This window comes from Lepidothrix coronata, unplaced genomic scaffold (genome assembly GCF_001604755.1).
Source record: "Lepidothrix coronata isolate B3197 unplaced genomic scaffold, Lepidothrix_coronata-1.0 Scaffold141, whole genome shotgun sequence".
NCBI lineage: Eukaryota > Metazoa > Chordata > Aves > Passeriformes > Pipridae > Lepidothrix > Lepidothrix coronata.
Genome location: NW_016690321.1, coordinates 1,546,115 through 1,564,432, shown reverse-complemented (window position 1 = coordinate 1,564,432; position 18,318 = coordinate 1,546,115). Strand labels below are relative to the sequence as shown.

The following is an 18,318-nucleotide window of genomic DNA, read 5'->3' as shown; positions in this document are numbered from 1 at the left end:
GGTGTGCTGGCTAGTGTGATCTCACCTAGCTTTCCTGAACTTCTTATTGTGAAATATGCTAACAAATGTTATCGAAAGGACAATAAAACAAGAGACTTGGCTAAAAATTGGTGATATCTCATTGATTGTGATCATTTTGGGCAATGTTCTCAATGCTGGTAACAAGAAAATTGGAAAAAATATTGACAAGGAAACATTAAAATACTAGAACAGATTAAAATACTAGAACAGATTAAAATACTAGAACAGATAGAACAGATCTAAAGAATTGTCTGGTATTTTTGACAACACAAAACCAGTGGTAGGTATGATGATTGTGTTCTGCACAAAGAATATTTGCTGATTTACAATCATGCACACAAAAGGGGTGTTTAGTGCAATACCACTGTGTTTATTAACCTGCATTTATCAAAACCTTGTAACGCTGGAGTAGAGGATGAACAGAAAAAACAGGATTTAGATTAGTATTTAATTCTGGAGGAGGAAGAACTCTGAACTCTTGTCTGCATTCTGTTTCCAGACTTCTAATGCTGATGACTGAGACTTTCAAAGGATGTAAGAAATGCATGTGCCAAATCCTTGGAAGTTTTCATGGAGGCTGCCCTCTGACTCAGTTTTCAAAGCTGCGTGAGAGCTTTTAGCCCTGGGCACTGACCTGTCTCAGGTCAGGTACCTCACCGTAGCCTGCCCTTCTCCTGTGTTCCAGGAAACTGTCTCACTGTGGAGGCTGCCAAGTGAAATTTGGGCTTTTTTTTCATGGCATTTTCTGTTTATGTGTTCAGGTCACAGTATAGTTCACCTGTTGTGCAGTTAACTCACCTGTAGGGTAAGTGCAAGGCTTTTCTCAGTGGAAAGGTGAGGGTGCCGCTGTGAGAGTGAGGTAAACAGCACCTTGATCTGTGCAGCCGGGTTAGTGAAGCTGATGCAGTTTTTTTTCTACATCGCTCCTGCTCTGTGTTACATTGTAGGCCAGGCTTGTACATCCAAGTCTCTCTAGCTAGGGTTTAAACATAGTTCACCTTGTGTGGAAATACAGTAAACTTTATAACAGTATGCAGGGATCCTGCCTAGGAAACTTAGTATGTGATGGTGGAACAGAGGGGTGTCTACTCAGACCCATGCAGTGTCACCTGCCAGTCCTTGAATGTCAGGTCAATGCCAGTGAGCAAATACAAACCTAGGGTTAGCTTGCTTTGGAAATGACGTCGGTTCTTCTCCACCGTGGCTTTGATATGTCAGGAGTTTTAGCAAACTGGTGTTTAACAATTGTTTCAGCATTGCCTGAAAGCAGATTTCTCTCTTGAAAGCATAAGGCATCTGGTGCCTTAAACAGAAATGTAAAATAATGTAGTAAATGCTACCTGTTCTGGGTAACCTGGTGTCTCACTGTTTAACATAATACACGGTATTGTATGATCAAATGTTCATCAAGTGTCTTTAAAACCTTTGCAATTTTTCTGTTCCTCAGCCTGCAAAATCCCAGTAACAAAAACTGAAAAACACTTGGTTTATTGATATGTTACAGGAATTCTGTAAGGTTCCAGTGCTAATACTCTCCTTTTTTTTCAGCATGCCTTGAATAGTGGGATACGACGCTACCATGTTTCTCCTGCCCTGTGCCAGCGGGCCAAGGTGGCCATGAGCCACTTTGAACCTAATGAATACATAAATTATGAAAAGCTGGAGAAGAACATCAACATTGTCCGTAAGAGGTAAGAATAGAGAAGGGAAGAAGGGAGGGGTCAATGTGTTGAATTTAGCTCTGCAGTGACAGGAGAGGAGAAAAAAAAAGTCATGGGGCCCTGGCATAGGTAATGTTTAGTAGGGAGAGCAGCTTTGAGCAATGGCAGTTGTAAATGTATTGAAGCATGAGTTGTAATGTCTCCACGTAGCAGTGGGGCACTGCGCAAGGGTTGAAGGTTATGATGAAGCATTGCAACATGCAGAGAACCAGGCCAATGCAGAGGAGGTTCTAGAAAGGACTTTGTCCTCATTGTTTAATGCCCTCGTTGAGGAGTCTTCACATTGGCCCTTGCCCCTTTCTAGGGCAGCAGTGTGTGGGCAGTGGTCATTATAGGATAATGCTTCTGTGCACTGTGAATATTCTCAACAGTTAATGTTCTCCTATGTTCTGCTGTTAAGCGTGGAAAAGAGGGCTAGGAATTTGTAGCATATGTAAACGTAGTGACCTTAATCTGCTGATAGAGGCTTGTGTGCCTGTTAAGTTCATTCCTGCTCCACTTACCTTGGCAGTGGTTTGTATGACATGTCCTTTGGTTTTTGCATCCTTTGTTGAATGCAGTAGTTCTCATTTCAGGTTGTTGTCTCGACTTAGCTACTTCCCAGAAGATTGTACTACTGACATAAATAGATTCCTCAACTGATACAGCTGCAGGATGAAAGGTCTGAGGTCACAAAATTCCACTTAGTTGTACTTGCTTGCTGTGGGATCTCGTATTTGTGAATTGAGTCTGACCTCTGGATCACCTCCACATTTGCAGTCCTGAAGTATAACTCAAGAAATTAGCAGAGTCAATGCTTCTTTTACAGTATAGGAAGATTAGAAAAGAAAGCATAAAATGACACAAATTGATATACTTTTGAACTTTCTGAACTGAACCATTTAGCCGTGTACCAGTTGATATTTTAGTGCTATAAGAAAAGCATACAGGTTTCTGTATGTTAAAAGGTCTTAACAGTCTGAGCAATATAAGGAAGTGTTCTGTTACATGCTTAAAAGGGCAAATGTTGAAGTACACAAGATACAGATACTAAAATTATTCTCCCCAGGCTTGACCGCCCCCTGACCTTGTCAGAGAAGATTGTATATGGACACCTGGATGACCCAGCAAAACAGGAGATTGAGCGGGGCAAGACCTATCTGCGCTTACGGCCAGACCGTGTGGCCATGCAGGATGCCACAGCTCAGATGGCAATGCTACAGTTCATCAGCAGTGGGCTGCCAAAAGTGGCTGTGCCTTCCACAATCCACTGTGATCACCTCATCGAAGCCCAGTCAGGTGGTGAAAAGGATCTTCGAAGAGCTAAGGTCACTATTGCAGAAACTTAACTTCTGTCTGCTTGAAAACCTGCTTACAGTTGAAGGAAGAGCTTATTTTAATTTTTTTCCCTGGAGGACAGCCATGAGTCAGATATGGTAACAGATTATCTGTGGTGGTCAGCTCTGTAGATAGGTGAGATGCACCAAATAAACAGAGTAAGTCGATCTTTGGGAATTTCTCAGCTGAGATTCATCCATTACATGATTTAAAGGACCATGAATGTAGGAAAAGCTAGTCTTAAGCTGTTAATGATGGAAGCCCAGATCATGTATGTGTTCTGGAGAGAGAAGATGTTTCAGCTAAAGGAAGAGAAACGATCTATTTCAAAGGGGAAAAAAAAAGGAAGACAGGTTACTCTGTGTTGCAGTATGGCAGTGTGAAAAACTTACTGAACATGTCTGCATTGCACTGGCGTATCCTGTGAGGGGGAGGCAAGTAGTTACTTTCCCAAAGCATTTGCTAGTGATTCTCTGAAGAGCAATAACTGAAGCATGTGCGGCTTTCAGGGCTCATGTGTGTAAAAGCGCTGAGGATGTTGGTTTTTATTTGGGAATTTCCAAGTCTTGTTTGTTCAAATGGTGATTCACTCCCTTTTTTAAATTTCTCGCTCACTGTTTTACTGCTTATTCGTCCCCAAAGGGGCTTCTGTAATATATAGACACGTTTATCTCTGTCCTGCATACCATGATGCATCTGCCAAGGAAATCTTGTCAGAGCCAGGAGGAATTGCACCTTGAATATTGATACCAGAATTTACAAACAGTGAACAGGGGTCAGCTGCATTTCAAGATTTTAGTCCATATCTATTCTCAAAAACTCATGGTGTTGAAGTAACTGCTTCTCCTTCTGACTGCTTCTGACTTTCTCCTTCAGGCCACAGTAAGGCAACTTATACCACTCTGGAGTGAATTTGGGGAGTTCTTGCTCTGTTTCTCTTAGTCCTAAGTTGTGCCATTAAGAATTTGAGACTTACTAAATCAGACAGTTTCTTTTCTCCCATTCACCTCCTGTCTTCCCCTTTCCCCCATTCCTGCATTTGTTCTCCATAGTGCAATTATATTCACTGCAGCCCTGAGCTGTGTCCCTCCTTTGCCATCCACTCTGAGCAGAGCAAGTAAAGGTCCTGCTGCCTTCTGACTGGGTTCTGCTGCTGCCAGTTGGCACACAATGAATGCTGGCAGGCCAGAGGGTGGTTTGGATTTGCTCCTGGCACATCAGCGTGCTTTACTGGGGGAAGGATGCACAAACAGTGAAGTGACCCGACTCCCAGTGGAAAATGAGGTTTAAAGAACTGCTGCTGCCTCATGGGAAACTTCAGCAAATGTGTGCTGAGACAATTCTTCCATTATCTTGTTTCCCCTTTCCCTTTATTCTGAAGCTTAGCTGCATGAGAACAGTCCTTAAGAAACTCCTCCTAGTGCTTATCTTATCTCCTCTGCCACTCCTCTGCCAAGAAATATCAGGACATAATAGTGTCATGCTTCCTTGGCAACCATGGTTTTTCTCACAAGCAATTTTCACAGTGTGACCTCCACCAATAATGGTGATAGTGCAGCAAGAAAGGCAGCATTGTGTAAGTCTTAAACAGGGGACTTGGTAGAATGAGAAATGACACTCACCAACTCCCCTGGTAGCAAGCAACTTCCAGTTGCATTTCTTAATCTGTAAAAATAAAACCAAAATACTTATCTAAGAGGTCTGAAATGTCTCCAAAGCATCTGTAAAGGAAAAGGAACACCTGGTAGAGAAGGAAGTAGGGGCTAGAATAAGTGAGGGAGACAAGTTAAAAGAAACCCCTAAGATAGAAAAAATGAGCAGAGCATTTTTAAATGCCTTTTGGCAGGGTATTCTTTATTGGCTGTTGCTGTTCAGAATTAGAAACTAAAAAAGATGCTTTTAGTAGAGCTACAGGTGGGATGGAATTAAATGGCCTGTTACAACTGTGTGTCAAATGGTCTTAGTTCCTTTTGCTTTTAAAAGTGTTGTGCACCTCCCTCCAGCTGCAGCAAAACTCTGGAGCAAACTACAGACAGGCATGTGAGGGAAGGGAATGTGTTTGAATGAGCTTTTGATGTATGGAAGAACAAAATGTGTTACTAATGCTCTGTGTTTCCCTGTGTGAATAGGACATAAACCAGGAGGTGTATAACTTTCTAGCAACGGCTGGTGCCAAGTACGGAGTAGGATTCTGGAAACCTGGGTCGGGAATCATTCACCAGGTAAAGTGTGTGTGTGTGTTTGCAATCTTTGAACATGCAGTGGCTCTTTTTATGGTGAAGAGAGAACTTAAGTGCAAACCCTTAAAGAATTTCACCAGCTGAGGGAAACAACTTGCTTTCCTCAAGGCAGGCGAGGTTTCTTACTTGCTTTCTCTGTTAGCTTGACAACAGTGGGGTTTTTTTTAAAGGTTATTTTGGTCAAACTGTAACCTGATGTGTGATTAGGTAGTGCCAACAGCATGCCATGTGAATCACAGAAGCTTGAAATACCTTAACTGCTTGTGGGCTGGCTCCTCTTAGTACAATTGGAACAGTAAGGTGATGCCATCAAGCTGGTTCCATGGGCTTAATGTGAATTGCTTTCAGTGCTAAGGAGAGCAGCCCCAGTAACATACTTTTTTTTAGGGTTATTATGTATGCATTTGCTTCCATAAAACCCAGGAGAGTATATGAGGACACCTAACTTTTAAGTACTCAAGAATGGCAACACATAACCAGTTGCTATGTGAATTTGAATAAAATGCAAAACAGTTTCCAAGTCTGAGATTCTCTTGTTATTGCACTTGGATCTAAAATGAGTATGACTGTCCTAAGATAACTTACCACTTAACGAGGCTTTTTTTTTTTTTTAAAACAAACACCTCTGTCAGGAATCCCTAACTTGCTTGTGGTTGATTTACTTTGTGGGTCCAGTAGTCATTTTTCATTGTTCCTCTTGAGTCTCAGGCAGTAAAAGTTGAAGAGCAGAATGAAGCAAAAGTGGAGAGGAGAATGGATGACTGGTAAGCATCCTGTCAGCAGGCAACTTGTGACAACAGTCAAGAACTCTCTCCTATGTTTTCTTAGCTACAAAATTAGTTACTAAGGTTACCTTAGCTTAATGCGATGCAACAGGTGAACTCTTCAAAAGGTTATGGGAACATCTCAGGTCATTTGTGCTGTGGAACTACTCGTGACATTTGTCACACGGCAACATAGTTCTGTGCAGTGGCTACCAGCTTTCTTGTGGCTGACTTTGGATGGAGAAAATTGGTCATGTTGCATAGTTTCAGAGTCCCAACTCTGGCAAAGCGAGGCCTTGAAAGTGACCTTTCTCCCACAAATGTATTAATGTGAGCTACAAACCAGTGAAGCTGAAAGTTGTAAAAGCAAAGCCATGGTCTTTTTAATTAAGGATCACCTTAGTTCTGTTCAAGCTCTTCTGTGATGCATGTGCTATGAGTTCTGTGGTACTCAGAGAGGCTGTCCTTAGTGTTGGTGTGGCACATATGCAATGAGAAGTTCATCAGCTTGAGTTCTCCACTATGTTGCTACCACAGAAAACTTTTTTCTTTTCATTAAATAACCATTTTGTGGGTTTGTTGGTAGTTAAAAAGTCTTGCACGGAATCACTAACAGCAATAAGGGAAGGGCAGCCTCTTGGTGAGGGATTCTTCTGTGTGATTGGGGTTTGCCTGGCATCATGAACTGGAGGAGCCTATTGGTATTCTACTGCTATGGGAGCATAAAGGTGATGGAAGGTCTTTATATATCCAGCCTAACATTGGATAAGTGAGCTGACTTGCTCAGCAGTTTATTAAGGGTGTGGAGACTATGGAATAGACTCGAGTCTTAACAAAGGCTAACTAAGGTGGCACCTTAGCAAAAGCCTAAACTGGAGGGAAGTATTCTTCTAGTGAAAAAAATAAGAGATTGTTTTCTAAATTTTTTTATTATCCTGGGACAAGCAGGAATCCTGAGGCTAAGACTTGGTACCTTGTGCTGTCCTTACATTCTCCACAAGGAGTTTGAAACAGAAGAGAATTTCCAATCCAAACCAAATTCAATTACTTTCTTTTACTGAAATCTACGAATACAAACTGATCTAAACTCTTGTTCTTGTCTTCTTTCTGGTTGTCTTCCCCCTCCTTTCCCAACAAACAAGCAAGCAAACAATCAATTTTTATTTTCAGATCATTCTGGAGAACTACTCCTACCCTGGAGTTATGCTGATTGGCACAGATTCACACACCCCAAACGGAGGTGGCTTGGGAGGAATCTGCATTGGTGTGGGTGGAGCTGATGCCGTGGATGTCATGGCAGGAATCCCTTGGGAGCTCAAATGCCCAAAGGTAGGAGCACAAAGAATACTAATCTTCGATGTGAAGGGTGAGATGTGTAAGGAACATTGATTTTCAACCACTGTATATATAAGGCACAATATACCATTGCAATCTGAAAGGAATATACCCCACAGGAGAACTATATACCATTACCTTTCTGAAAGGAAGTGACGTCAGTATTTTTTTTTCCCCCCCCATTAATGTTGCTCAGGTTATTGGTGTAAAACTGACTGGCAAGCTCTCAGGTTGGACTTCTCCTAAAGATGTGATCCTGAAAGTGGCTGGCATCCTCACTGTCAAGGGTGGAACAGGCGCCATCATTGAATACCACGGGCCGGGTGTGGATTCAATCTCTTGCACAGGTAAGACAACACAAATCTCTTACCTGAGAGGAGTGGTGTTGGAGCTGAGTGTTGAGTGTTGGAGGCTGAGAAGGGAATCAGGCAAGAAGGACTAAATGTTCTCCCTTAGCCTGGCCCAGTGATTCATACGCTGCTAACTGGAGAGTTGGGTGAGCATGGTGTAACACAACAGCACTCCCTCTCAGTGAAAAAGTGGCTTCTCTCCATTAAATCTTCTTGTGACTTTAAGAACATGGGATAGTTAATTGTGAAGAATCCTGTAAGATGGTACATCAGGATAAGAGTAAGGGTGGAGGTATTCCAGTATATACTTAAGAAGATGGAGATGCCAGAGATAAAGGATGACATTTTCATTTCAGCCTAAAATATGCTGTGAATAGAAAAAAAAAACAGGTTAAAGGGAGTATATGTGTGACAGCTGCTAAACAAAAAGCTTTTTAGAAAAGGGAGGTGGGCAGAGGATAGACCAGAAAGAAGCAGTTTATAACATGCAGTCATATATTAGCTAACTGTGGGTCTTGGGTGCTGAGTCTGAACCAGCAAAAATTGTAGTTCTCTGTAATGTGCTAGCTAAGATCAAATTACAAGAAATATCTCTTCCTTTGGCTTGAAGCACAGCCTTCAAGCTGGACTTCTCTTAATTTGCCTGACTTAGCTACAACTTGGAATATTTGGTTTTACAAACTGAGAGCAATTAGGGATTTTTCTTCTGTGAAATCAGAGGACCTTGACCTGTGGTATCTGTTCCTAGCTTGTTAGTTGTAAGGCAGCAGCTTCTACGATTTCATTGCTGTGTCCTTGAAAGGCATGGGTGATCCCAGTGCAGTGAGCAAACATTTGGGGTTATTTTACTGTGTTCTGTCACTGGAAGCATTTTATTCAACCCATTACATTTCTCACAAATGTCTGGCTCCTCCAGTAAAGATAAATTAGATGGTAGGGAGGGACAGGGCACCCATTGCAGGTAGCAGAGACGCTGCTCACTGCTGTAAATGTATTTAGTGCTCAGTGCAGATGGGGGTTCCCTGTCATCCCTTCCAGTATCTGCAAGAATCAGTATGACTTTTGGCTCCTTCCTTGCAGAAAAGTCTGGTTGCAGGCACTGTATCAATCAGAATTATTAGAGGCTGAGCCAGCCATTACATTGCCAGCATGTCCTCTCAGCTGTGGATTTATGTGGGAAATGCCGTGATCCCTCTTGGCTTTGCTGTCTTTTCCATGTACTGACTTCTGGACAATTGGATGGCCTTGGACTTTCTTACTGACCCCATGGTCGCTTCTCCCACTTCTCTAGGAATGGCAACAATCTGTAACATGGGGGCTGAAATTGGAGCTACCACATCGATCTTCCCGTACAATGCACGCATGAAGAAATACTTGGGCAAGACTGGGCGAGCTGGTAAGAGGGGTTGGGGGTTGAAGTGGGTAGAAGTATGGGTTCAAGTGAAGGTGTGTTCTGGGAGCAGTATCTTCCTATAGTGGTGTCTGATGTGACTTCTGACCTCATGTGGTCCTGTAGGTCATCTGCTACAAGTAGAGAGCCTGTAGATAAAGTGGCTGGGGAAGTAAATGGTGGACCCCCCATGTTTAGCTTTTCCAGACTTTTTCTTTTCTCTCATATTTGCTGCACTTTTCAGATCCCCCTTCTTTGTTATTCCAGATATAGCTGCACTTGCAGAAGAATTCAAGCAACACTTGGTACCAGATTCTGGTTGTCAGTATGACCAGGTGATAGAAATCAACCTCAGTGAGGTAAGGCCTTCTTTCTTCTTGCCATCTTGGATGTTGTGACATGACTGCTCTGTGTGAATGAGGACCAAGCTGGGAGTTGGATGCAATACCCCTGGCACTGTACTAGAACATGTAAAATACACTCAGGTCTGCTTCACTGACAGCTTGTGCTCCAGTGTTCGTGTAGGAGAATCCTATTTAAACAGCTTCCAGATAGAGCTATGAAAGGAATTGATTTGCTGCTGTGTTTTGGGGTTATTCTTTGCTACTCTAATTTCTGACTTTGTCACTGTTTCTTAAAGCTGAAACCACATATCAATGGACCTTTCACACCAGACCTGGCGCACCCTGTGTCAGATATTGGTGCTGTGGCAGAAAAGGAGGGCTGGCCTGTTGATATCAGAGTTGGTGGGTAGCATTTGCTCTTTCCTCTGCCTTCATACTTGTGGCATAAATGTTGCTGTCTTGGGATCCAGTCTTTTCATTGCTGCTGTATGTCCTTTGACTTCGGTGCAGTGTCATGTCTTCATGGCCGTATTTGCTGGAAAGACTAGTGACTGCCTAGACCAGGTGTTTAGGATGAGATCAGGGAGAGTAGGAGAGATTTTAATCTCAAGAAGCAGACCAGGTTTTTTTCCATTTTCAAAACTTTTGAATGTTTGGGTTGACAGGAATGATACCTGTTGAAGAGCACTTCAGTTAAAAGTCTGCGCCATGGATTTGTCTGTTGCAGAGATCTGTCAGGAGCGTGATTGTCAGCCCTCCCAGCAGTTGGCTGTTGAGCTCTCAGGACATAGAAAAGTTAGTACTTTCTGTCCTAAAGAGCAGGCTTGGAAATTCACTTGGAATACTCACTTTTGGGATGGTAACCTGTGGGTTGGCTTCTCAACTTTTGCTCACTGGGGGAATGAAAAGAATGGAAATATGTTGTAAAGCCACATCAGGGGTGGGAAACGTGTTATTCAACAGTGTTACAAATGGGATACAGTTACAGCAGCTGTAACTGAAAGAGAATTTATATTTTGCTGGTTAGCACCTGTCAGGATTGTACAGTATGTCCTCATGTGGTATTCATACTGTAACAAAGCATGCTTGCTTTTCATAATTTCCTCCATTTCTTGCCATCTTGGTTTGAGATCTTTTCTGTCTGTGGAACAATACCTCTCTCTGGTAATTTGCATAACCAAAGTGCAAGTGACACTCAGATCTTGTAAAACAATAACCAGAATAGTCACAAGGTAGTGTGTTTGACTGTGCAACCTCCAAAGCTGGACAAGGGATCGCTTGTGACCACAGTATATTGCTGGATGGCTTGGCAGTGTTAGTACCTGAAAGCCTTTCAGATACCTTGTCAGCAGAAAAGGTGGTTGTCCTTTGCTTTTTCTGCAGAGAGACAGGTCAGGGAGAAGCTTCCTAATACCAGGGCTACAGTAACCACCTCCCTTTTCTGTCAAACACCACAGGCTTGATCGGCAGCTGCACCAACTCCAGCTATGAGGACATGGGACGCTCTGCAGCTGTGGCAAAACAGGCACTAGCGCATGGATTGAAGTGCAAATCAAAGTTCACAATCACACCAGGTTCAGAGCAGATCCGTGCCACCATTGAAAGAGATGGTTATGTGAGTATGCCTGCTCTTTACGCTTCCAAACAGTAAGGGTTAAATTCTTCAAGACAGTACTCAAGGGTCCTGAGGTGATAATGGAAACCTCTCAAAATTTGTCTTCACTTATTGCTGGAGGCACAATTACTGATGTAGTGACTAGCCTTGTGCTACTGTGCTTGTGGGTCCTGCCATCACCTTGACAGTGTTTTGATCTGATATTTTTACTACCTGAGCGTAACAGGATTAGAACTGAACAGAGCTAAGACAGTTATCAGGAACTGAGGCCCTGAGGAGATAACAGTATGCACAGCAAGGGATGCCTCATGCTCCTGGGATTCTGTAGGTGGCCATGGCTGACAAAGGCCTGCAATCCAGTTTTCTCATTTAAGAACAGTTTAGGAAGTGAGCAAGCTCTTTTGTTGGAGGGTGATTCCCAATTTGGACAAAACTTATGGCAAAACTCATATTTGATTTGAAAGAAATGTTTTTGTAGAGGAACCATTACCTACTTTCTTCCCTTTTCTGGCAGAAAATGATGTTTTAATTATTTTTCTATTTAGTAAATGTTAGATGCTGTCGCAGCATGGGGACCAAGTCTTCACATGGGGATATGCCCAGCCAATACTTAATGCCTCCTCCAACCAAGTCCACAGTCATGCCTTTCTTTAACAGCTCCCCCCTTAACTGAGTCATTTGCTGAGTGGACTGAGCAGGCACACACACATTTGCCTGCGCTGTGGCCAGTTCTGTGCTTACATGGACAGGAAGTCTGTAGGATATTAATCAGACCAGACACTGCCCTTCAGTCAAATATCTGCAAGTAGCTGGATTGCTTAAGTTGAAGCAGGTAGAGAATGGGAACATCGTGGCAAGTCATCCTATGCTCTTCCCTACTGTTAACTTATACCCTTACTGAGGTCAAACCCCATATATTTATAAAAGTGACTCAAAACAAACGAGGAGAATTTTTTCACACTTGGTGCTTTTTGTTAGTGTCTGCTTCCCCTGAAAGAGCAGCCCCAGAAACTTATTCCAGATTTTCTACCAGTAACAAAGTTGTTCTCTGCCCCCAGGCGAAAATCCTGCGAGAAGTTGGAGGGCTGGTTCTTGCCAATGCTTGTGGGCCGTGCATTGGCCAGTGGGACAGGTAAAGTAAAAGACAGACCTCACTCTAGCTTTGTGTCTTTTAGCTCTTAAAGTGCTCTGTGAAGCCAAATGTGACTGTAAATACAACACACTGGGAATGAAATGTTTAAAAACCCATTGTCCATAGCTGTCTGATATGCACTGGAGGAGGAGAAAAGAAAGACTGCAGATTTATATTGAGCCTTTAAGTGAATGAAGCTGCACAATGGACACACGTTCTGGAGGCATTTTATAGTAGGCAAAAAATGGGAAGAGAGATTCGTTGTCTGTGAGAGGGTGGACTAGAGGTTGTATGGTCCTTTTAAAATAGGAAAAATAAATTGATCCAACTTCAATCATTGCAGTAGCCAGAAGAAAAATTCCCAATAGAAGGGATGGGAGACACATTCTCATGTGGCTTTGTCACTGCTGATGGTGGGCTATCCAAAGGCAATGTACTTAGTTAGTTGTTTAGACAGTTCAACAGTGCTATGAAAACTACTCCAAGAATCAGTGACTTGGGTTTGCACTGTACTTTGTTTTGAATCTTTGCTTAAGGAAGAAAACATGTCTAAGCGCCAGTTCATGTTACTAAAAGGTAGTGCTGCCAAAAGCAGGCTGGGGGATTTTAGCAGTGCGACATCTGGAAGCAGTATCCCATTTAGATCTGATGAGCGTGTTTGCTTCTTTCACAGGAAGGACATCAAGAAAGGAGAGAAAAACACAATAGTTACGTCCTACAACCGGAATTTCACGGGTCGCAATGATGCCAATCCAGAGACTCATGCATTTGTGACCTCTCCAGAGGTAAGAAACAGCCAGATGAGGGGCCATGGAATAGGTAGGGTGCCTTGGGAATCAATTCTTGTGCTTACAGGAGAGGCCCAGTGTGGCTTGATTAGTAGCTTGGCTGCTGGCTTTGAGACTATTAGACTTAGGACTTTCAAATGAAGAGATGGGGGTAGAATACACCTTTAAATTTGTCTCTTTTTCTTTCAGATCGTCACAGCCCTGTCCATTGCTGGCACTCTAAAATTTAACCCTGAGACAGATTACCTGACAGGAGCAGATGGGAAGAAGTTTAAACTAGAGGCACCTGATGCAGATGAGCTGCCCAAGCTGGTAACTGCTCGGTCTGGAGGCGGAGGGAGGAAAGGCCTGACAGTAGCAGCGTTTTATATGTACTGAGAGAACTTTCATGCACTGACCTCTTCCTTGATGTGCAGTGTTACAGCTAGAATGGGGGCAGTTGCCTGTATTGACTTGTTCTCTTATGTGCTGTTGGGGATAGCTGAGGCTGATGATTTTCCTTTTTTCTTTGGAAGGAGTTTGACCCAGGCCAGGACACCTATCAGTACCCTCCCAAGGATGGCAGTGGGCAGCACGTGGATGTGAGCCCCACCAGCCAGCGCCTCCAGCTTCTTGAGCCCTTTGATAAGTGGGATGGCAAGGATCTAGAAGACATGCTGATCCTCATCAAGGTCAGGAACCAAGTGGGGAGATGCCAGCTGTGACAGGTCTGCTTGAACAGAGGTTTGCACAGAAGCTGCTAAAAGCTTTGGATGTGCCTTTGAGCTGTCTCTGATTCCCTCCCCTACAATCACATTGTTATGGAAAGTGAACCAAGGGTCTTCCTTCTTTCCAGGTGTTTCCTTTTGATACTTCTTTCTGTTATAACTAACACTACTCTCCTTTGGGCTGGTGGTTAGCTAATACCATGAAAAATGAAGCTTGTTATAGCATGTAATACGATCCTGTCCATACCATGCAGTCTGCAGAATTGTCCCAGTTATAACCTGCAGCAGAAAGGTGGATGGGTTCTTAAATTAGCATCTTTAATAACTGACTGTTCTAAGATGTCTGAAATGGGGTCATTGGGAACTTCTCGTCCATCACTATGCATGTTGTCTTCCCACTTTATAGAAATTACTTCATAATAAAATATTGCAATTTGGTCTTTTAATGGAGATGGGTTTCTCCTCTCTGCCTGAGGTGAGTTAGGAGGATGAAAACTTCAGTTAATACAGTGATGGGTTCTGAAATGCAGTCCCTTAGGAACTGACCTTTGGGAACACTGATTTGGCAGAGTTGCAGGTACTCCCAAGGGCCATACTGAGCTGTGCTTAAGTTTTGGACAAGGCAACTCCTTTGCAAGCACTTTTGAGACCTACCAATTGGAAGGCCATTATCTCTGGTTGGAAATCCTGTTCTTACAAGCTGAGAAGGCTTATGTGCAGTTTAGAAACTTAGAGGATAACACTTGGCATCTTGCTGAAGTCCCCCAACAGGGAGGCTGAGCTGTAAGAGGAAGAGCTTAGTTGCTTTTTGTACCTGAACAACCTGCTGCTGAGTGAAGTGAGGACATGGCAGGAGATGTCATGGCTAAGCTAATTTTTTTAATTTATCCTTTGGAACAAGGCTGTTCTTCCTACCCAACACAGGCAGAATGACCACTGTTTTCTGCCTCAGGAGTGCCTTGATTCTTTAACAGATGTGCTTGTCTTGGGTTTGTGCCTTTAAAAAGAGAGGTGATGATCACAGTGTGGGTAAGATTGGACGGGACCACAGTGGGTCATCTGTCCAACCTCCCTGCTCATGCAGGGCCATCCTAGAACATATTGCACAGGACTGTGTCCAGACAGTTCTTGAATATCTCCAGTGAGAGGGACTCCAGAACCTCTCTGGGCAATCTGTTCCAGTGTATGGTCACCTGCGCAGTAAAGAAGTTCTTCCTCATGTTCAGGTGGAACTTCCTGTGCACTGGTTTCTGCCCATTGCCTCTTGTCCTATTGCTTGGCACCAGTGAGAAGAGCCTGGCCCCATCCTCTGGACACCCTCCCTTCAGATACTTATGGACATTGATGAGGTCCCCCTCAGTTGTCTCTTCTCAAGGCTGAACAGGAGATGCTCTAGTCCCTTAATCATCTCTGTTGCCCTCCATTGGACCCACTCCAGGAGTTCCATGTCATTTGTACTGAGGAGCCCAGAACTGGACACAGCACTCCAGATGTGGCCTCACTAGGCTGAGTGGAGGAGCAGGATCACCTCCCTTGACCTGCTGGCAGAGCTCTTCCTAGTGCACCCCAGGATACTGCTGCCACAGGGGCACACTGCAGGCTCAGGGATAACTTTTTGTCCACAGGATCCTCAGAGCTGCTTTCCAGCAGGTTGGCCCCCAGCCTGTGCTGGTGCATGGGATTATTCTTGCCTCAGGTGCAGGACCCTGCATTTGCCTTTATTGAACTTCAGACAGTTCTTCTCTGCTCACTTCTCTGACCTGTTGAGGTCCTTCTGAAGGGCTGCACAGCCCTCTGGAGTATTGACCACTCCCCCCAATTAATGCTTCACAATTAAAAGTGTTGAGGAAGGGTCAAGTACACTGCTCCATCCTAAGATGTTCTTCTCTTGTACTACCCTTTAGGTAAAAGGGAAATGCACCACTGATCATATTTCTGCAGCCGGCCCGTGGCTTAAATTCCGTGGCCACCTGGACAACATCTCCAACAACCTGCTCATTGGTGCCATCAACATTGAAAATGGCAAAGCCAACTCTGTGAGGAATGCATTAACCCAGGAGTTTGGCCCAGTCCCAGACACAGCCCGTTACTACAAGGTGAGACGTTCCCCTGACACGTCTATTTTAAGAGGACATTTACACTTTGGGCAGTGTGTGCCAAGAATGAGGATCTCTCCCTCCTGCTCTCAAGTAACAGCAGCTGTGAATTCCCTTAGCACTGAGGCTTTTTCTTGATACTTACTCTGATGATTGCAGTTCCTGTAGGAGATTCAGTCCCTACCTGATAGGGGGAAGAGGGAGGAGGATCCCATGACTCCGAGGTGACCAGAAATCATAAACAAAAGAGGAAGAACTCCTTTAGGCTCTGCACACCTCACAAGGCATGGGTGTTATTAGGCTGTAACTAAATCTTGCCTCCTGGAATGTTTCATCTGTGACTAGTCTAATGTTTAAACAAGTTATAATCTTATCCCCTTTATTCTTTAACACTTGGCTTTGAATCTCAAGAAATGTCCTTTTGCCCTCTGGACAACTTGGCAGTTGTCTCATATTGGCTCTTCCCGTAGAGAGAAGTTAAAATTTTCCATATCCCTTCCAGAAGTAGAGCAGAGATCTTGGCTGGTGTGAATGTTGGTCTGGCACAGCACCATGGAAGGAGAGGTGGCAGGAAAAGGAAAGAAAGGGTTTGCTCTGGATCCCAAGGGCAATCCTCCTCGGATGGCAGTGCCTAACTACTGTGAAGCACTTAATTCCTTTATTTCTCTCCTTTCTTAGAATTGAAGGGCGCCTTCTGGGAGAAGGTGTCATAGCACAGCAATGTCAGTGTAATGCTCCAATTAGATGTGTGGGTGGATATTTATTGTTAATTCCTCATTTGTGTGGCAGCAAAAATGTAAATCTGTGCCTTTTGTCACAGAAAATGGGTGTCAAATGGGCAGTTATTGGGGATGAAAACTATGGTGAAGGATCAAGCCGGGAGCATGCAGCATTGGAGCCACGTCACTTGGGAGGCAGGGTCATCATCACCAAGAGCTTTGCCAGGATCCACGGTGAGTCACACTTCCCCTGTGGTGTGTGTAAACAGGATGTGTTTGGTTTGAGTGGAAGCAGTTTACCTTGTCCTAGGGCTCAACACCTACAGGCATGAACCTTACCTGCTGACAGATGGCAGGGTCCCTCCTGTCAGGAGTCCTGTTACATATCTAGTTAGATATGCCACAAACAGAGGATATGCTGATCTTGCTACAAAGATAATTTTGCTGGAATGCTACTCTGAGAAGCACTGGGCAGCCAGAAGGTAATCCTGCTTCCCTGCAGTGGGGAGTGACAAGAGTGGTTGGCGGTTTGTTCTCTGCAGAAACCAACCTGAAGAAGCAAGGTCTGTTGCCTCTCACTTTTGCTGATCCAGCAGACTACAACAAGATCCATCCTGTGGACAAGCTAAGCATTGTGGGGCTGAAAGACTTTGCACCTGGAAAGGTAACTGTCCAGTGTCTTGTCATGCATTTGTGGGCAAGGATGTGCCACTGATGGGAACAGTGGTGAGCTGCGTGCTTGTGAGGCAGCACTGGTACTGGTGGGCAGTGCAACCTCCCAGCCAGGCAAGACACAGTGGCCTGGGGGGCTACAGGGCAGGTCAGAATCAGACTGTGTTGTTCTGAATAGTGATGAGATACCCTTGTATGATACTATGAATTTCTGGACTTGTTGGCTTAAGCATGAGTTTTTTGTCCCCTACAAAAAACTGCACCCTCACTTTTTATGTTAAGACCTACTGTGAGCTACAATTTTCCCTTTTCAGCCCTTTAAAAACATGTAGGAATTTTCCTGTGAGAAACTTCAGATAACTTGCTCCCTTGAAAGAGAAGGGGGGGTTAAATAAAAACTGTCTTCTTCCTTTTAGCCTCTGAAATGCATCATCAAACATCCCAATGGGAGCCAAGAAACAATCATGCTGAACCACACCTTCAATGAGTCGCAGATCGAGTGGTTTCAGGCTGGCAGTGCCCTGAACAGAATGAAGGAGCTGCAGCAGAAATCAAGCTAAGTGCACACAATGCCCCAGTGCACTGGACTCGATTCAGCTTTGGCATTTTCATGAAAGTGCAATTCCATGCCTACTGTTGGAATAAATGTCTGATCAAATGTAACCATAGCTTCCTTTTTGTTATGGTACTTCCTCTTCACTGACACTATGAAAAGGGAGTGCAGCTAGGCTTACTTTCATCTTTTAAATTCCCCAGCTCCCTTTTTCTATTTTGGCTCAGTTTCAGTTGTCCCACAGTTATTTATATTTGGAAATAACCAGCTAGGGTGGGTTTGTCTGCTCAGTTGGTTGTTTTCTGCCCATTCACTTTACTGATGGCTAAAGACTTTAAAATGAAAATAAAGAATGTGACCATCTCTTCTGCCATGTGTTATTGTATTCATCATCCTCATCCCTGTCACTGTTGCTGTGAGGGTGGGAAGGAATTTCTTGTAAATTATGGCTATATGGAGGGGAAAAAAAAACAACAACAACCCACAACAAACAGTAACTCCACATGGTAAAAAAAAAGAGCCCTCACAGCTGTCTTGCACTGTTTAGCCTACTG

At 43.8% G+C, this 18,318-nt stretch overlaps 1 protein-coding gene across 2 annotated transcripts in view; it reads left to right on the top strand.

Annotated features, from left to right (window-relative positions):
• Positions 1-18,132, top strand: part of ACO2 (aconitase 2) — a 30,677-nt gene extending 12,545 nt beyond the window's left edge. Inside the window, exons 2-18 of one of the 2 annotated variants that reach the window (XM_017827577.1) lie at positions 1,570-1,712; positions 2,791-3,049; positions 5,189-5,281; positions 7,234-7,392; positions 7,595-7,745; positions 9,040-9,144; positions 9,406-9,497; positions 9,779-9,884; positions 10,940-11,097; positions 12,156-12,229; positions 12,903-13,014; positions 13,207-13,329; positions 13,533-13,688; positions 15,629-15,820; positions 16,641-16,773; positions 17,082-17,203; positions 17,628-18,132. In XM_017827577.1, coding sequence (XP_017683066.1) covers positions 1,639-1,712; positions 2,791-3,049; positions 5,189-5,281; positions 7,234-7,392; positions 7,595-7,745; positions 9,040-9,144; positions 9,406-9,497; positions 9,779-9,884; positions 10,940-11,097; positions 12,156-12,229; positions 12,903-13,014; positions 13,207-13,329; positions 13,533-13,688; positions 15,629-15,820; positions 16,641-16,773; positions 17,082-17,203; positions 17,628-17,771 — 2,253 coding nt within the window. In that variant the 5' untranslated portion in view covers positions 1,570-1,638 and the 3' untranslated portion in view covers positions 17,772-18,132. The remainder of the gene's footprint in view (positions 1-1,569; positions 1,713-2,790; positions 3,050-5,188; positions 5,282-7,233; positions 7,393-7,594; positions 7,746-9,039; positions 9,145-9,405; positions 9,498-9,778; positions 9,885-10,939; positions 11,098-12,155; positions 12,230-12,902; positions 13,015-13,206; positions 13,330-13,532; positions 13,689-15,628; positions 15,821-16,640; positions 16,774-17,081; positions 17,204-17,627) is intronic. The other variant, XM_017827576.1, reaches the window with a different exon arrangement.
• Positions 18,133-18,318: the final 186 nt, after the last annotated feature.